The 20,240-nt window shown below is 41.9% G+C and overlaps 2 protein-coding genes and 1 long non-coding RNA gene across 5 annotated transcripts in view; 1 reads left to right on the forward strand and 2 right to left on the reverse strand.

The window, feature by feature from the left end:
- Positions 1 to 211: 211 nt before the first annotated feature.
- LOC118222766 lies at positions 212 to 6,708 on the reverse strand. The gene is made up of 3 exons (XR_004764327.1): positions 6,243 to 6,708; positions 2,342 to 2,465; positions 212 to 967 (listed from the first exon to the last, which is right to left on the reverse strand). It is a non-coding gene; the product is annotated as an uncharacterized LOC118222766 (long non-coding RNA).
- On the forward strand, positions 5,108 to 12,780 carry fgf16 (fibroblast growth factor 16). 2 transcript variants are annotated; one of them, XM_035408587.1, is made up of 4 exons: positions 5,271 to 5,288; positions 5,409 to 5,887; positions 8,637 to 8,740; positions 12,259 to 12,780. In XM_035408587.1, exons 2-4 carry the CDS (start codon positions 5,617 to 5,619, stop codon positions 12,502 to 12,504), a joined length of 621 nt encoding a protein of 206 aa, XP_035264478.1. In that variant the 5' UTR covers positions 5,271 to 5,288; positions 5,409 to 5,616; the 3' UTR covers positions 12,505 to 12,780. The 2 variants fall into 2 exon arrangements, with proteins under 2 accessions (XP_035264477.1, XP_035264478.1); XM_035408586.1 differs by having other exon boundaries at positions 5,108 to 5,887.
- Positions 12,781 to 18,047: 5,267 nt separating this feature from the next.
- The window catches only part of atrx (ATRX chromatin remodeler), a 42,997-nt gene continuing 40,804 nt past the window's right edge, over positions 18,048 to 20,240 (reverse strand). For both annotated transcript variants that reach the window (XM_035409163.1, XM_035409165.1), the window contains 3 exons: positions 20,078 to 20,173; positions 19,505 to 19,633; positions 18,048 to 19,416 (listed from right to left, as the gene is read on the reverse strand). In XM_035409163.1, coding sequence (XP_035265054.1) covers positions 19,183 to 19,416; positions 19,505 to 19,633; positions 20,078 to 20,173 — 459 coding nt within the window. In that variant the 3' untranslated portion in view covers positions 18,048 to 19,182. The remainder of the gene's footprint in view (positions 19,417 to 19,504; positions 19,634 to 20,077; positions 20,174 to 20,240) is intronic.

Genomic DNA, 20,240 nt, shown 5'->3' on the forward strand with positions numbered 1-20,240 from the left:
TTTCGGGGTGTATTCCTGCCTCTCGCCCAATGCATGCTGGGATAGGCTCCAGCACCCCCCGTGACCCTGCCCAGGATAAGCACGTATAGATATTGCATGGATGGATTTCAAATAAAATCAATATAACACATAAGTATTAAAGGCCAACTTTATTTATTTATTTTTTTGACAAAATATGTTTTAACATTTAAACAAGTAATATTTATGGGGGCTACTTGTACTTTTACTCTAAGACATTTTGTTTAAAGTAACTTGAAGTGTATTTGAATTGGCTACACTCTTTCAGTAGCCTACTCTACCCAGCTCAGATAGACTCTAACCAACCAAAGTTAATCCAGAATGGATTTTGTCCACAAAATCTCAAGCGTGACAAAGCAAAGCATGTAACACTAGTTAAGTAAACATTATGCATAAGGATGACTCACTGTCACAAGTAGAAATACTTCCTAATACCATAGGGCCCAGATTAAAATATAAGCCTAAAATTTGATCAGACGTTTCAGGAAACATGTGAACCACAAGCAAAAACTGAAATGATTAATCTGCAATTCACAATCTCTAGAGGCCAAGAAAAAAGCGGGCTGCTTAGCTAAGAACATTTTTTGCCAAAAGATAAATAGCATGCAATATTTTAGCAATGGGACAATATTGGGAGTTGTATGAGACGTGCTTGACATCGATGTTATTTTTTGGCGAACGCATATGCAAGTAATCTATATAATAAATGTTGGTTTTAGACTGTGTTCCTCGCATTCTGGTGGCTTCTCCGTATAGCAGAGAGCTTCATCCATCAGTGCTTAAAGCAAAGGCAAACAAATAAATTAACACTATCTTCTCAGAACATGGCCAAGGAAAGCAGGCGGTGAAACGCGACACCATTACCTAAATTCGCATGCGTCTGTCTGCGTCCCTCGCACATTTCTGGCCTGGCCTGCAGCGTGCCCTTGAACGTGGCCCGGAGGACCACCTGTGTGAAAGGGGAGAAACCGAGTGTTATGTCTCTGCAACGGAATAATACAACGCGGAATCCAGCTCTGCAAATAGCTCACAGCAGAGATCATTTTCCGCCGCAGCGGCTCGACAAAAGGTAAAATAAGAGCAGATGATATCATTCTCTCTGCGAGCTGGAATGTCCTCCAAGCACATGGCTTACTCACTTGCTCACGCTCCCGCAAACGGCGGTAACCCTTTTTAGCGGCAATGCTGAGAGGGGTGCCTTCTACTGCCCCTCTTAAACCCCCCCCCCCCCCCCCCCCCCCCCCCCCCCCCCCCACCCCCTCCTCACACGGACTCAGTGACAGGACATGTCATCATGCCCCTGGATCACCCACTTTCTGGATGCAAACCACACCCATCATTCATCCAGCAAAGTCCACGCTATCTGAGATTCTGGGAAAGAGCAGACTTAGAGGAAGAGTGGTATGGACCCCCAGACTACTCAAAAGCTCCAGAGAAATGAGCAGGTGGCTTGTCTGATTTACGGTACATATAAACTCATATAAACACATTTCAGCCAGAGCACATTTAAGAGCCCGCAGCACGTGTGGTATTGGTCTGACATGGTTTCATCACCTTCAGAATCTAGCTTAAGAAGTGCACGTGGATATGTCTGAATATCAGATGCAGAACATGTTCCCCCACTGGACCCAAATGGAGGATCTCTGGCTGGGCGCTGGCTGAAATGTGTTTTTTTTTTCTCCATATCTCGTTTGTTGACTGTTGTTTGCTTGCCTGCGTTTTCATGTGCCTATGTTTAGTTGTTATTATTGATATATTTTCTGCTTTTTAACATGTTTTTATCTTCTAGCCCACCTCCCCTTCCCTTAAGTGGCTTTTGTCGCTTGCCAGGCCACCATTGTAAATAAGAATTTGTTCTTAATGACTTGCCTGGTGAAATAAAGGTGAAATTAAAATAAAAAAATAAAAAAATAAAAATCTCTAGACTCGTACAACCTAAGACTATCATCTTAAAGATCAGTTATCTGAGACATGACTGCATGAGAAGGGGAAATTCATAACCAAACCAAACAAACTGGTCAGAATCTCAGACATGTTGTATATATAAATATGCACAACTTATTTCATTTAATGTATTGCAATTATTTTATACTAGGTAGTTCTCTACAATTTCTACAATGTGATCGCTACAATTTATGGTGCAAATCCCACAAGCTAGACAGTGGTCACAGCTGTGTCTTGTAGGTATCTTAATTTTTATGGTCGTTGTGCCATAAATCATGTTCCTTAGCCTACACTACACACCAAATTTAGGGGAGCACAAAGTGCCCAGACTATTTGTTTACCTGCAAAACAAATACAAAAAGGACCTTAAAAGTCTTACTTCATCAGTAGGTCTAGTTATCTTTATTCCGTGCCTTCCATCAAGCATATGGGATCATTTTCTCTCAGCAGCCATAAATCCGCCATGTCTACTATAAAGTATCGCTGACCAGCAACAGATGGAGCTATAGAAAGAGAAAAAGATCGGAGTCCAGATTTGACCACCTCTGAATTTTATGGCTGACATGAAGCGCACAGCCTGTGGCTCCCCCAACACGCTCGCATTAATAGACAGACAGCGGATGCCTGAAATAAATGCTCGTGTGAGCCAAGAGACATGTGCAATTCAGATCATTTCAGCCAGTGGGTCTGTGTCTCTGAGCATAGGTTAGTGATACCTGCACTCACTCCTTTCAGTCTCCTGTTAAGTAAGTGGACCCCACTATAAATTTTCCCTGGTGTACTAAGATCAGCTGAGTTCCACCTGCTCAGTGCTACCATAACTATGTTAGTTTTCCTCAGAACATATTTGTCAAATGCTCATTTGCCCACTGATGCTTACAAATCTTTCCTTTGAAACTTATTTGCCCTATAGATAAGTATAAATCCTATGTTTCAGAGAAACCCCCAACTTTTCTGACCATGCTGGGGATATTATGGGGACTGCATCTCTTGATCATCTCAGCACATACAATAGCTGGCTATTTTAGAGAAGGTGGTACCCCATTGCACTGCTCAGTTAATTGTCCCAATTGACAACATTCACAGAGGTCAAAATTATCACATTTCACATGAATGTACCTCTACAATGACTCCTGTTAATGTGTTTCCCTGTATGCTTGCAGTTTTGAACATACTGTAGTTCACAGGAAAGTATTACATTTATGTGTATCATATACCCAGCAGTATCCTCTTCACAGATGTGTAGGCTACTTATTGCAAACCTTATTGTCCCAATAATCGACACTTGTCTTACAATGTTTAGCATCCTCCATGAAATCAAAATCAAGCAAGTTTTAAAAAATCTGTTTACATATTAACTGTGTTTCAGTATCGTTACCCCTGCCCCTGGAAAATCCTACCTCATTACAGGGTTGTCAATAGGGTCGTGGGAACTGGAGATTACCATGGTAACACTGTCCATATATGACTGTTATAGTAAATGAGTGTACAGTCCAAAAGGCCACAATTCCATGTCATTGCATTACCTTCAACTCATCGTAGAACCAAACTTGGCTTTCCTAGACTGGTCAGTTCAAACAGACATGGATACCTCCACATAGAATTAAAATGTGGAAGGACTGGGAGAGAATGTGTGGGGAAATACAAAACATATAATTGTTAAAACACGCAGAGGATATGTAATCCCCTGCATGCTTTAACAATTAGATGTGTTTTCATCTTAAATTCTTTTAATCCTGAACACTTTCATTTTTCCTTTATGTTTTGTTGGAACATTTGAGTAATTAAGTCAGAGCATGTCTTTCTTTTGTTTCCAGTTGATTCCATGACAGAAACTAATCAGGGGGGAACCAACAAACACAAATTCTGCTTTACTTGCTTTTTCTGCAAGATTGGGCCTGTTTTATGGTGTGCTAAAAAGAGAGAAAAGGAAATCCCCATCATACAGTACTACAAAATCCAAGCATTGCATTGCTTTTATTCAGCATACTTTTTATTAGACCTTTTGATGTAGGCCTGGCCTATTCAACTAAGCATTAAGTCAGAACCCTGAATTCGCTTGCCATCAAATGTTAATGCATTTATTTCCCGTTAACATTGTAATCTGAAGATGAGAATGTGGCTCAGAAATGAAAGGCCTACATGGGTGATATGCGCTGAACGTTTAGAGATCATCTCTTATCTACAAGCTCCAGAAAAATGTAAAATAATTAGGCTATAAAACAAAACCCAATGCGACAAAACAAACTTGCAGTTTCATTGTATTTTTTTTTTTTTGTCAGGTAAATATCTGGTTTTCCGTTACAGGGAACCGCACTGCCTCCTAAAGGACATACTGTATCGTAGCAGCGACCAATTTATTGTTCCTACGCAGTAACCTATCTACTGAAAGGACCAAGGAAAGCATAATTTGGAACGTATATTGTTTTATGCCAGGTGATACCGACAACGATTTAAAATGTTCTAAGGTGTAAACAATCTATTTTTATTGCATTATTACACTGCCCAGTTGTTACAAATCATTTCAGTAGGCTACACTGCCGCTCGGTTCCTGGATAATTCCTGTACGACTCAGTTTAAATACGAACCGTCAACTTTTTCTGGTCTTTTCATTCTAATATACATGTAAGCTTATCTAACAGCTGCTCCAAAGCTATAGCACTACTGCCGAGGGAGAAGGCGAGGAAGCACCTGCTTCCAACAAGGAGGTGGAGAAACGGCTTTCATTTAAATTTAAAACCGAACTTCTCTTGTGGCTCATAACGCGTACTATACATCGAGTAGGCTACCTTACACGCTCAGGTCCGATTGGTCTTCTGATTCGCACTGGACTAGGAGGTGAACTGCTGCGTGTCCGTGTGTGTTTGAAAGCGGAGGAATTGGAGAAACATGCTGAACGAGCAAGTTAGGGGAAAATACGGGACAGTGTAGAAGATTATCAGCATCATAAATAGATATCGCGCCAGGAGCGACTCTGCATCACCAAGAAATATAAATGTAGTTTTCTTTACAACGTGTCATCGACTCTTATTTATGTTTTATGTATCATGATTGTACGTTTTACACAGGTTACACGTTTTATCGCACTCCTGAGAATTTGTTAGACAGAGTTGTATGAACTCGGTTGTATGGTTTTATCAGAAGCCAAAAAAACCACAGCCAAGAGTAGCTATGCGTCAGCGCCTGGGCGCAATGTGCAGATTCCATATGAAGTTTCATATGATTGTTAATAAGATATGGGTAGCTATAAGAATAACGGTTATTATAGTGACAGCGGCAGTGGCAGAATCCCTCGCAAAGGCGGGATTGGAGCTACATTTTTTTCGGTAAGAAAATTGATGTGTGTAAAGTAGGGATGCCAGCCAGGCGTGGCTTGTATTTGAATATCCAATATGTGAATGCTTGGGGAGTATGTATATAAACGGCTCTTTCCATCTGATAAACAGACATTTCCACAGTGATGAATTGCAAGGGACGATCAATGACAGAATTGACAAACACCCATTCAAGCACGGGCGAACTACTGCACGGCGGATACGTCTTGAGCTTCAGCATCTGCATGGGTTTGTTTTATCTCTTTCGCAGTAGGCTAAACTTTGTTCGCAGAGTGGACTGAACTATTAATTGGGCAAACAGACCTTCCTACTGTGCGCGATGGCAGAGGTCGGAGGCTTTCTTGGGGCGCTCGATTTGGATTTACAAGGGTTTCCTGCGCTGGGGAATATTCCTTTGCCGGAATCGCCCGTGGGCTTGAATGAGAGATTGGGACAGATTGAAGGGAGGTTACAGCGAGGCTCTCTGACGGATTTTGGCCACCTGAAAGGCATTTTGCGCCGTCGGCAGCTGTACTGTCGGACGGGTTTCCACTTGGAGATATTTCCCAATGGAACAGTGCACGGGACCAGACAGGATCATAGCAGATTCGGTGAGTAGGCTAAATATTTTCAATGACTATTGACGCCTTAGTGTTGTCATGTGATTCTCACAATGTGGTGATGATGAATTTAGGATTTTATCAGAGCTGGTCAGTTATTTCCGTTATCATATCATAAATGTAGGCCTATGTTATTTAACATCACTTTGTATTGGAGTAAAACGATTTCACATTTCTGCTAATGAATGTGTTCAGTGTACAAGAAAGCAAACGGTCGACCCAACTTTCTGGCAGTCTTTCGAGACAGAGCAGTGAAGTGATAACGTATAGCTTGGGGGGTCGTTTAAATATTCCGGCTTTTTTAATTCTTACCATCGACTCCTGTCTGCGGTGCCGTTATACTCACGTTCACTTTTCTTGTAGACTACCCTCCCTTCGTCCAGCAGATCAGAAAGGGACACAGGTGTCTTTACTCAGAAAAAAACGACGGAGCAGCACGGGGCTGTTTCTTCTTATAATATTCTTCAAAGGATCCAACCGACACAGGCACATACACTACGAATTACGCTATTAGTATAAATCATCCCAAGGAGTGGTTACAATTATAATGGTAAACAAATGAGGGCACGGCGTAGAAATGCGTAGTTTCATATCCGCAGTGACCCTGCAGGTGTAGCCGTGCTTCACAGGGCGAAATAACTCTAAATTAAAGCATATGACCATCGTAGAATTCAAGGAAGTTTAATGCTTACGTCTTCAGCCAAAACAAGCGAATTAACAAGATTGGGTGGTCCGTATGTTTGGATTTTGTCATCACCAAAGCCCGACTGCAATGCATTTCAGTTATGTTAGAAATACATGAGGGCAGCCTGACTTTAATTAAGCTGAATTTTAAACACGTTTTTACTCAGCAAGCGCTGGAAGCATTTTTCGTGTATCCTGTCGCATCATTGATTTTGATGTATGTGGATTGAGCTAAGCAAAATTCCAGACAGCACGCAGCTGCAATTTTATTCATATATTTATATACATAGTCGTAAAACGGGAATACATCTCGTGTCATACTACTAGGATTTCAGTATTACAGGACGCAATGTTTCAGTCTGAATATTTTGTCTTTACCTGCATTTTATAGTATAAAGTAAACTATGATAATACAACTTTAAATTATTTAGAGAACATTTAAAATATATACATTTCACCGCAGGATTCATGTTCACTTTTACAAACTGCGTAAACTGGCTGATAATGTTATTACTTTTGACGGGGATAAGAATTAAGAGTTTTCCACAGTCCTCCCACCAAGGTCTTTGTGGCAATTCATGAGCTGTGTATGTTCATTCAATCCCAATTTGCACTTCAGCCAATTTAAACTCATACACAATGTCTGTTCTATTGTTGAGTGTCAGAACTTAAATGGGATGAATGAAGTTAGAGAAAAGCACACGGCTGCTGGTCAGATTTGCTGTGTTATAACAATAAGTAGACTTCCCTCATACTAATAAGGTGAGACCATAACATCATGAATATATTATAGTGGCAGAGTTGTCCATTGTGTGTTTCAGGGAAAAGATCTGTCCATGGTCCTGCGCTGGTCTGGTTATTGTAATTTGCACACATATCAATCATATCAGTCACTGTTGTGTGCATTTCACTCACCAACTCTGATTTTGCACCTTGGATTCCCGGGGGAAATAGCTCTTAGAACGTCCATTTTTGCCACTCCACCTGATTTTGGATTGGCGAAAGTGGAACATGTAGTCTTGCTGCTCATATAGAACAGTACAAATATAGAAACCATAGCTCATGGTTTGCATACCTTGGTTTCTTATTCCTAGAGTCACATGAGAAACTATAGCAGTTAATGGGAGGTAGGATTGTGTACACCAAGTTATATGAAAAAGGAACCATGGATTCAGTTCTTACTGTTTCAGGACCATTGGCCCCCAAATAATCATATTTTTTCAGCTTATACAGACCTGAACACATTAGAAAGTATCTACATGAGCTCGTTATAGACAAACACAGCATAATATTGGGTTGATTCAGCTTAAAATGAAAAAAAAAAGTGTGGGTAGATTTGTAGTATGTTCAGGTACAATGCTCAGAAAATCACTACTGAACATTCTTAAGTAATGTGCTTTCACATATTGTATAAATGCTTTCAGTTCTTTTTTTTTTTCCAATTCAGTTTTGTTTGTACAGCGCTTTGTACAGATAACTGTCACAAAGAAACTGGAAAAAACCCTTAACATGCTAACTGTAAGATGAAAGGGATCAATCAAGCTTTTGGCTTCATTTGACATGTATCCTTAACTTTTACTTTTGAATAATCCCAAGATTTATAGTTTTTAAGTACAAACACAATTTTGTGGATGGTTACTGAATGTAAGGAGCTGTATTTGTTGTAAAAAAAAAAAAGTCACACTTGCTTTCATTCATCATTAACCTCTGGTTTCTGTATTGGTCTTTGCTATGCCTCGCTGTGGTGTTGGAGGTGTTAAAAGGATAATGGTTACTCTGACATATTTCATTCTCTGACAAAGTGCTAGTCAGTCAAACTCACTTCATTTAAGGACATTGCACTTCAGATGCATCCTGCTCATATGGTCCTCTGCACCCAGTCGTTTAATGTCCACCAAATACACCTTCATTTTGGTCTGTCCCACAAATCACAACCCAGTGCATGTTCACAGTGTTTTCCCTTGGCTGTGAGCAGACGATGCAGGTTTGCTTGTTTTTCTGGAAAGCCACCAGTCTCTTCAGCGTGGGAGACTGACCAATGTTGTCTTTGTCTCAGGGATATTGGAGTTCATCAGCCTGGCTGTTGGACTGGTCAGCATTCGTGGGGTGGATGCTGGGCTCTACTTGGGGATGAATGGGCGGGGCGAGCTCTATGGGTCGGTAAGTCAGAACCACTTATGCACATGCTTAAACATGCCTTACGCTCTCTCTTGTTTGCAGTTGTGTCACTCACTTGTTTGCTACACATCTGTATGCAATGAGGGTCAGCAACAAAGCCGACACCTCTTGTTCCAGATTATCAGTGACAATGGCCTGATGCCATTTGGTGTTGTTTTTAAAGTTAGGGATGTGGCTTTGTGTAGTAACACTACCACCAAAATGACCAATTTAAAACAAAAACCCCACAAAAACTGGTTATAAATTCACCCAGGGAAAAACACTAATATTATACTTTATTCTTGGTAGAATGCAGAAGTACTGAAGAAAGATCACCCCAAAGACTAAACAAACTGATATCCACACCGTCTCACTGACCTCTATCCCTATGCCTTCTTGTTTGAATTTGGTTCTTTGCAAAAATAGATATTTCATAACAGTCAATATTTATACTGCATTAGTTTTCTTTCTCTTCACAAAGCAGTTTTCACTTGATTCCATTCTCAAAGAAAACTGAAGTGGCTGTCCCCTCTGTGTTCAGTGGTAAGCCTCAGCATTTAGAATTCTCATACTCATAAAAATATTTACATATTCTCATAGCACGCAGAACTGTTTTATAACAAGTAGAGACGTGGCGGAGCCTGAACAGGGGACTGCTCTATTTACTGCACCTGCACAACATTCACAAAACTGTCTTTACCAGGGACACTCAAGGCCTGTAGTACCGCTGTTTTTCATTATTCTCCTCTAATCAGTTACCGTCCTACCGTTATAGTTCCTATTAATAATCAGATACAAGCTATCATCTCAGCTGTCATGTTTTCCCTCATCATATATACAATATACTGGAACTGGTAAATTGTCAGAATGTAATACCATTTTAGCCCCCACTACATTGTCTTCTGATACCTGATGGAGATTCTTTAAAATAAAATCAAACAAAATGAATTTGCAATAGAATTCTATTTATTCAAATTCACCTCAGTCTTTTGATGAACTTGATCAACAAAGAGCCAAAGTTAAATGTCAAATCAAAAGAGACAGATGGTTCTTGACCATCAAAAAGTATCAAACATCTGTAGCTGAAAATTTGCCAGGAAAATGACCAGTGCACGTTGTCCCCATGCACAGTGAGGCATATGGTGCGGGAGGCAAAGATGAACCCGAGGATTACAGTTCAAGAACTGTCGAGTTTAGTTGCATCTTGAGATCAGCAAGTCTGACAATCCACCATAAAATGGCACCTCCAGACTTTCTAGACTCTTTGGAAGAGTTGCACAAAGAAAGCCCTTACGGACAAGCAACCAACAAATTCAAGCAGCTAGTCTTCGCCGAACATAACTGGAAACGTGACTAGAACCGGGTGCTATGGTCGGATGAGATGGCCACGTACACCGTTAGCATGTTTGGCATCAAAAGAGGGATGCATACAAGGAAAAAGCATCACCTATCAACCATCAAATAAGGTGATGTCAGTGGTATGGGGACTGTTCTTAAGATCAATGGCGTAACGAATTCCACCAAGCACAAGTACATTTTAGTGTACCTCTGTCAGGAGGGTGAGATTTGGTCATAGATTGACCTTTCAACAAGACAATGACCCACAAGCATAGCTCAGAATCAACACAGAAATGGTTCTGTGGAAACCAAATCAATGTTTTGCAATGGCCATCACAGTCTGTGTACTTAATCCCTATGAAAGACCTGAGGTCTTAATTGTAGAGGGCAGTCTGTACAAACCTAAGGTTATCAATGATCTGGTTGTATGTTGCCGCACAACCTGAAAGTACACATTGGGTAATAATAATAATAATTTTTTGCGCATATATATATATTATATATCTATATATATATAACATATATATATATATCGCTTTTATCTGACACTAAAAGTGATTTACAGCAATAAGTAAAGAAACTCTTAAGCCGTAATAGGCTGCTGTTTGAAAGCAAACCACAAAAACCTGCAAGCACTCCAGGACTTCTGACAGGATTTTTATGGCCCAAGGTTACATGCATTTAGTTAATGTTCTATATATATATATATATATATATTTCTTTTGCAAAGTATTATTTTCTATGGCAGAACAGAAATAAGTTCATTAGTTAATTTCCACATTCAGGGGCTGTCTGGTTAAATTGAACATTCCAGGTAAATTATATTTGCTTCTGTTCAATTGCTATCGGTTTACTTTTCTCAAAGATGCTTCAAAGGAAAATAGGACCATGGTAACAAATAACAAATATTCTGCAAAATATTTAGAGATTGAAAAGGGGTTCATTTACACCTAAAGTATGGGAATCCCAGTCCTGATTATTATAATATATGCCAGGTCTTGTGCAATGTCCTGTATACATACAGCAAACTTTTAACTCTGTCAGCAAAAGACTAGGACCAGTCAATCAATCTGTGGCAAATAACCGCCAATGCATGCAAAACATTTTGAAATAAACATGCCTGGGCTGATGGTTAAAATGTTCTGAGACTGCCATGAAGATTAGGTCACATAATTTTATAAATTATGCAGCAATGTTAAGAGACATTTCACATTCAGTTACGCGTGCATTTACTTCAGTCTGAAGGCCCATGGTGGAATGCCAAGTTCGGAGTCCAGGGCCTAGCCAAACCAGGGTTCAGAAGTAGGTGAACGGTACAAATGTGTACATTTCCACTCTTTAACCACATCTTTGAGGTTTTTTTCTAGTCGTTTAAAGATTCAGAAAGGAGCCGGTCTGGCAGTAGCATTTGTAGCAAAGCCATGCTTGGGCCTGGCTGGCGCAGGGAATGCGGAGCGGTGCCAGTGTCCAGTGGTGCTTCCCACAGTCCCTGCTCTGCTGCGTCCCACCCCTCCAGCACGCTCTCACCTGCTGAACCCACAGCGGAGAGGCGGGCGGCAGCCGCGCAGAACCGCAGCAGCTGGCGGCTTTGCTGCGGTCACTGCGTCACGGAGGGGGAAGCAGACTCGCAAAGCGGGCGGAAAGGTTAACCGAGCTGGGGAGTGATTTTTTGTTCCCCGGCCAAAAGCCTGCCGTAATTACTCTCCCCGCCTCTTCGGGACGTTCCCTCCAGCTCCTGCCAGCCTCGAATACTTTCCACTCTTCCTCCTCTCCACTAACATTCGTCTGCACCACCAACCGTGAGACTTGCTCCCCCGTCTTTTCCCATTTTCTGTGCCAATGACAAAGCCGAATATTTCTTCTCTCCTCGATCTGATTGGTCCATAAAATGGAAATTATTGTGATGGGGAGCATTCCCATAACCCTGACAACTTCTTCCAGCCCAGAATCACATCCATTCATCACCACATACTGCACCCACCATGCCAAGGAGACATATCTGAGTGTGTATCTGAGCACACAGACACAGACCCCAGCCATTGTGAGTCCCGCTACTGTCTTGTGCCTGTGTTCGGCACCAGTTTTTTAGTGGACTGGAGCTGGAATGTTTGGCATGCTAACATTGCCTGACGCATGCATACCTGGCCTGAGCACCACATTTCTCTTTCTCTCTCTCTCTGTAGAAGAAGCTGACAGCAGAGTGTGTGTTCCGGGAGCAGTTTGAGGAGAACTGGTACAACACCTATGCCTCTACGCTCTACAAACACTCGGACACGGGACGCTTTTACTACGTGGCCCTCAACAAGGACGGCTCCCCCAGGGAAGGGGGCAGGACTAAAAAGCACCAGAAGCTCACCCACTTCCTGCCGAGGCCTGTAGAGATCGAGAAGATCCCACAGGCTTACAGGGACCTGTTCCAGTACAGGTGACCAGGCGCCTCTCAGTTAACTGGGTTAGGGATTCGTCTTGGGGAAAGGGGGAGGGGAGGAGGAGTGTGGATGTATGAGGCAGGAAGGCTGTCACGACTCCCCTCCTCACCCACTTGTGTTTGTGTTCGTCTCCTCGTCCAGAGGACGAGCCCTCTCCTGTGGTTACTGATATAAACAGTACGTGTGTGTTCCCCGATGCGTCTGCTTCCTTTCCTTAATGTGCTCAGAACCACAGGACGGCGGGACATGTTTTCCTTCTCAGCTTACTGATGCAAATAGAAGCCCTACTGTTCTGAGAGGCATTGCCAAGGGAGCCCTGTGACTGCTGAACGGTGTTTGCCACGTCGTTACCTGACCCACACTGTGTCATCTGGGACACGAGATGGTCCCATGAAGCTCCATCTAAAAATGAAATAAAATAAAAAAATTTGAAATTGACAGCAGTCAATTTTTCCTCACTCAGCATGGATTGGCTCTCACCGAGGCTGTCCTTCAGATCTAGTGCACTTTGCAGCAGACACGATCTAAAGTCACGGCGGCGGAGCCTGTTTGGTGGACTCTGAGATAAGTGGCATCTGATGGTGCCTCCAACCTAGGGGCGTGGCCCTTTACAAAGCAAGGGTGGGCCTGAGGCTGTTTGGAATTTTACAGTGGGAGGATTGGAATTAGAGTTTACAATACACCTGGATGTGCCTTTGGAGTTCTCAACCATGCTCACATTCGAGACGCCCCAGTGCCACCCACAATGTTGCTCAAACGGTCAGATTAAATTTAATGAACTGACCCAATGAGTCACTGTGGAGCCCACGTTAGATGTGGGTAGAGGCAGCAAGCTATCTACAATCTATGTGTGACCTGGGAGAAGGGCAAAAGGAGTGGGTCACCAGACTCCCAGAAGACACCCAGAGTCTGAGAAAAGCAATGCTGTCTGCTGGTTAAGGAAAGTGTCGTCCTTTCAACCACAAACAAAATCAATTGATCTCTGGGGGCAGGTGAGAATAGCTCTACTCTCATTAGTGAAAAGACAGCCAACTGACAATCCGTAATACAAATCAATGAGTGAGACAAATAGGGGAAATGGAAGACAGAATGGAGAAAAGGCTTGGATTGTATTCTCAAAAAAGAGAAGGAAAATCAAAGGGAGTGCTAAAAGAGCTGAGGGAAATAAAAAAAAAACTCACCTGGCTCATTCTCAAAGCTTTGGACCGCAGAAGAAAGACGAGGCTAATCTCCTGTAGGAGACCTTCTAAGATTGATGAGCACTTAACACCACTCTCAGAATCATCTTTCCTCTTCTCTCTGAAGTTACTGTAGTCTGCTCATCACAATGAAAATTAATAGCTTACATATTATGTGGCTTAACCAAAAAAAAAAAAAAAAAAAGACCAAAAAAACTTAACTATAAAAGCTGCTGCAAATAAGCTTGGGATTATGCAACTTTCCTGCCAGAGCTGTGGTGCTGCCACAGTGGTTATGTTATGTTGTGTTGGCTTTTTGAACTGAGAGTGACTTGTAATGTTCAATATGTCTGGAACATTATTAACACGTGCGCAATGGTGGTGTAAATATGGACAAAACCTATTTATATAAGATGTACAATATATTTATTTTCTATACATAAATATATTTATTTATTGCAAAGACTTTATTTTGTAATGAACTTGAAAAGTTAACAGAACTGTAGTTTCCTACTGAAATTGTAAAGAAGAAAAAAATACTTAAACATGAACTGAGCGAATAAGACAATAAAATTGTCCTGCTTTTTGAATGTTCATTGTGAGTGCCTATTTTTGCTTGGGGAAAGACCCTCTGTACCAATTAAAACCTGCTTGTGAGAAACCCAAGAGCTGATCGAGTTGTCTAGCATTTATCTCATCTAATAATGTATGGAATAGTGGCAGGCCACTCCTGTGGCCCTCTTACTGTCAGAACCCGCAAAAGAACTCTGTCACAACATTCTCATGGTCAGGCCCAGAGTACGGGGGTCATATCTTTGTCCATACTTAACTTCTGCAGGTCACTGGAAATGTCAATCAAAACCACACCGCTTAGTCTGTACATTTAAGGACAGCCTATTCCACTGTAACCACACGAACATGGACTATACGCTTAACGACAACTATGTGTTGTTCTTTGATGTAGGGCCTTGTAAGGCGGAATTAGGCCCAACACTGCGGGGTTTGCGAAGTTAACAGAACAGGTTCAAAAGGTGTTAAAAAAGAAACTTATTTAACCCAAGTCTACGTTTCCACACTTAAGGATGAAAGCCCATCTGAGAATCTATTTTTCTTTAACCTTTCTCTTTGAATTAGCATTCCAGAGGAATGCTGCACCGCACTTTCAAAGCGGTCCGTCTCTCTCCTGAGATCCCCGCGCTCTCTGATGATGTAAAGAAAGAAAGCGCTCTTGGCCCAGGGCACCTGCAGTCGCGCTCCTCTTCCAGTTTGCAGACATATAAATCAAAGCTGCTGGCTCATGCAAAGCGATAAAAGAGCGACAGGCAGTACAGGGACAGACTAATGGCGAAGTGCATTGAATCATAGTTCAATCCATTCCCATGCCTTTGTTCTCTCACCTCTAAAAATTAGGCAAGGACAAATAATGATTTGGCAAACTGTTGGGATGGTGAATTTTTCACCCGAATTACAGGCATGGCTAAATGTCCCCCTTCAATGCCCCAACTGCCATTCATCCCATTAATGGTATATTTATCCATTTATGTGTTTATTTTAACTGATCCCACCCCCCATAAATAATCTTATTTGATATTACAACGAAACCAACAAAACCTAAGCAGACAGCCTCTGAATGTTGCAGAGTTCATCTAGTGAATGGCTGTTGAATTGCAATTTTTTCTCTGCCACATGCATACACACGCTGCTCTGAGATCAGTGGTGCAGGGTGTGGATGTGGGTGGAAGACGGCACTGCTCACATTAAGTAGCTAACGTAATATAATTCAGGTTCTAAAGAAAGGATGGGATCAACATTTCAACATCTGCAATAGTTGTAATGTTTCCTCTGCTGGACGTTTTTTTTGCAAGCTGAGAACGTAGGCTCCCAAGAGAGGGAAATGGAAAAGAATAAGGCAAGGGGGAAAAAAAATTCCTGGCAACCACAGAAACAAAAACAATATTGGGTAGAGAAAAAAAAAATCAGCACATGAAAGATCAGGCCAGGGGAGTGGCTGGGGTAGGGGAGAGGGGTGTACGAAGGGGATGAGATAGAGTCTGGCGGTGCGAAAATTGAAAAGGATCCAGGCAAGACTTATCTGAGCATTACATTCTATTGGCAACAAAGTGTTTCACAAACAAAAGTCAAATTTGTTGGATTTTGGTAGAAGTATAGTGCAACAATCAATGTGCCTGATAGAGGAAGAGAACGCTACTGGCTTGTTATCAGACAAGACCAGGCTCAAAATGATCCCCAAAAGGTTGATGAACAACTGAGTAACAGATGTCATGACATCCAGACTGCAAAAAAAAAAGAAAAAAAAAAGCTACATGTAAGAAGAAATGAGTCACATTAATGAATTCCACTGCAACAAAGTCATGCCTTCACCTGCAGCTGTGCACCAGCTAGTCTCAAGATTCTGCCCACTATATTTCATAACAGGACAGAAAGAATGTAGAAACAGTAACAAATATACTGAGCAAGGAAGGGCCACTTACGCAAATTAGGACAGCTTGACCACTTTGTCAGACACTAATAATGCGGACAGTTTTTTTTCCGATTTTGCCCCCGCCATTCTGCAAGTCCTAAAACAAAACCTCCAGAACATTATTTTGACTTTTGGAGTCTTTCTGGAGGCTCGGTATATAGGCTTCCCTACATCATTTATTCAGGCTTCACTTAGCTGTGGAAAGAAATCCGTAAATTAACACTTCAGAAGAGTTTCTGCTTTACGCTGACAGTTCGATTACAGAACAATGATCAAATTCTTATTTTATCCGAAAGTATATTTTAAGCTCCATATTTGGGACATATTAATATAAATGAAAATACTCAGACATCACCAGGTGCTGAATATCTTCTCTGTTGATGCTCTGCTAGGCCCACACTGCAGCTGCCATCAACTCTTGCTTGTTTCTGGTTTGCTAGTTGCCTTAAGTTTTCTCTTCAGCATAAGAATCACACGTTCGATTGGATTCAAATCAGGTGAATGACTTGGCCATTCAAAGATTTTCCAGTCTTTGGCTTTGAAAAACTCCTTTGTTGCTTTAGCAGTGTTTGGGATCATTGTCTTGCTGTAGGATGAAGCACCATCCAGTGAGTTTGGAGGCATTTACCTGAACTTGAGCACATAAAATGCTTTTGTGCACTTCAGAATTCATTCTGCTATGGCTACTGCAATATTACATCACAGGGCTCAACAATAAAGACTGGTCAGTGAATTTTTTCCAGATAATTCCATGAAATAACCGACTTGCATATTCAAGCGAGCGGTTATCTCAAGTGTCACACTTAAACACCCCCTCAACATGCATTAAAATTGACTATTTTTGCATCTCACCAAGTCAAACCAATCACATTTTCTGTGTCCTGAGTGAAAATTGATTCATAAAATAATACGAGGCGAAGTGAATGTGAAATTATACTTAATTATACCAAGGTCCGGGTAAATACTAAGCCTGGTCGGAAGGTTTGCACTGAGAAGTGTGAACCGAAAACACGTACCAGTAAAAAAATATAACTTGTGATTGCCGACGCTGAAACTTATGATAAATAATCGTTTTACCTCATATCTGGGTTACATCGACAACCTTTGGAGTAGATCACCTGAAGTGTGTGACTGATCACTTCGCTAGCGTCTTAGATGCGGATGGCAGCGATAGGAACAGAGACGGATTTGTGTAATGGCCATCAGCAAAAGCACTGATTAAATCCCTACCAGACACAGCTAGGAAAGGCACAGACTGATTTCTTTGTGGACCCTGACTGCAAGAGCAGTGCAAGAATCTGCTGATGCTCACTGAGGCTGCGCTGGTCCTTCCCAAGTCCACTGCAGCTGTTGAACGAGCTTTTGGTTCCTTGAAGAGAATCAAAACCAATTGGTGAATTAGCTTGTCTACTAACATGCTTACTAAATGAACATATATGTGCAGGGTCTGCTATTCAGCAGTTAGATGCCAAAAAGGTTGTGGAAAGGTGGATTAATATAGGTCAGAGGGCAAGGAGGATGTCAAGCTCTCCAAATCACTCTGGCATTTTGAGTGACACACACACAGACAAATGAGGAAATGTAAGTTGTAAGAATGTGTTCAACATCACCTTTTTTCAGAATAAATTGATTGCCCAAAAGACAGCTACTTTATATATGGCAACCCCTTTATATTTGTAGAGGTTTTTAAAACAAACTGTTTGGAACAGTAGAAATTCAACCCGACCGTTAATGTAGAGACCAGATATATATAAATATACACACATATACAATCAAGACCTAATGGATACTTGACAGTTAACAATATGTCAGATGTCAGAGATGTCAGTGCTCTGCCTCGACTTTGAAAAAGCCTTCTACAAATGCAAAAACCACCTCAGAAATACAAGAAAACCAGCCTTTTGGTCACTTTATTAAATGTAATATTAAATACTAATCTAGTAAATTGCAGATCAGATTAATGGCAAAACAAGGAAGTGTATTTGCTAATGTGGTAACATTCTTGGGAAGGATAAAAGTTCCTCTACATTTCTTAATTACAGCTTGTGCAATCTGGGGAGTGCACACCCTCCCACAGGTCTCCGATTAGTGAGGTCGTTCCTCAACACCACACATCTACGCTTGTTTAGCACTGAAAGCGAAAATGTGCGAAGAAATAACAAAAACATAACACAACACAAGTGGAACAAAAGAATAACAAAAAAAACAAACAAAAAAAAAAAACAGGAAAACGATAACAGTACCCACAGTACTATGACTAGGCACACTTTACAACAAGAACTGGAAGTTACAAAAGTCCAGAGAATCCAGCAAGCAGTTTGAACGACACGGGCATTCCATATCATGATTAAGCAACAACTAGTATAACTGCCTCAAAGCATAATACAAAAGAAAGAAAAAAAGAAGGTATCTAACACTTTTTTATTTCATAATTTTACTAGATGCCATTAACCTTCTGTAAAGGCCATAATTTAAGCAACAAATTATTTTCAGGTATTGGGCACCAGTATCTCCTGGAGAACCAGTTACCATCAAATTGTTATAAATTTATTAAGAACTCTATTAAGGGGAGAGGGTTGCTGCTTTAAGGAGGCAAAAGGTAGTCAAATCAGAATAAACAAGCAATACTATGGTCCCACTGAAGTGTATTTAGGCATTTATATTATACTTTTATATATACGATATAAAAAACTAAACAAAAACAATTTCAACAGCCCTCCTTAAAAGGGAATTTTTGTGTAAAGGATGATGCAATGCTTAAAAGCTTTTAGGGGGAATTTGTTTTTTTCCATTTTCATCTTTTTGAAAATACCTTGAAAAATGGGAATAAAATGAATAACATTAAGGCTATATATACAACAATAAAATTGCAAGACCCCTTAGGACTGTCCTTAGATGTTAGATGTTTCTGCATACTTCTCTCGGTGGGGGAAGCAGCAATTAGGTTTTAAAAGTGGATTAAATCACTCTGCCAGTCCAGAACCCAGATCCTTCAGAGGGCGGGTGCGTCAGACACGTTTAGTTGCCCTTGGAGGATCCTGGGATGTTTTGTGTGGCCACCCCTGGCAACACCTGGGACATCTGCCCGCCAAACTGGTACATTCCCAGCAAGTCCATCCCGGTCAGGCCCTGAGATCCCAACAAGTCATTCTGCATGGCCAGTTGGTTCAGGAGGTTGGCCCGGTTGGCCAAGGCGATCTGCTGCTCCTGCACCTTTCTGTTGGTGATCACCTTCTGGACGTACATCATCAGCTGCAGGGACAGAAGGACAGGGTGTGAGAGAGAGGGACTGAGCGAGAAAGAAAGAGGGATTCGAGGCGGTGTGGTCCTCAGGGCTTACCGTCTGCTGCTTGCTGAGCACGTCGCGGTACAGGGCCTCCCTCCGCTTCAGCTCCACCTGCACGGTGGCCTGCCGGCTATAGGCCATGGCCTGCACCTGCACCTCCGTCAGGTTTGGGTTCTCCTTCCACTGCAAGATGGCGTACACCACGTTACACCCTGGTGTTTATATGTACCACACCTGCTACGTGGTACCACTTGCACATCTGCTGCTAAACCTGTGCCACACCCTGACACCCGTCTGCGAAACGCCAATTACGCACTGCCGTGTCAACGCTCTGGCACCGGCCTGCCCCAGACCTCTCTCAATCTTCACCTGCCCTGCTCTGCTCGCTCTCTGTAAGCGATCCACTCTGCTCTGCCCCATCACCTCTCACCCTTCACTCTCCAGCCCGGGGTCTGTCCCCCATCAGCCACCCCCCCCCACCTCTCACTCAAGCTGCGAGTCTCTATTCATCAGCCCCATGCTCTGCTTAGTCACAACCTCTTGTTCTTCCCTGCCCCTCTGGACCTCAGTCCACACGTGTGTCTCCCTCAAGAATAAGGCCAGAGCAACACTCTCTCTGTCACTCACCATTCGAGCGATGGTGTCCTCCAGGGACTCTCTTGGGAGGGTCTGCATGGCATTCGAAGCTTCCAGCACCTTCTGCCGGCCTTGGTTTAGCAGGTCCTGTCATTCAGAATTGGAAATGGAAAAAAAAGAAGCGTTGTGAATTTGAAAAATGCGAACCATAAAA

This window comes from Anguilla anguilla, chromosome 3 (genome assembly GCF_013347855.1).
Source record: "Anguilla anguilla isolate fAngAng1 chromosome 3, fAngAng1.pri, whole genome shotgun sequence".
Lineage (NCBI taxonomy): Eukaryota > Metazoa > Chordata > Actinopteri > Anguilliformes > Anguillidae > Anguilla > Anguilla anguilla.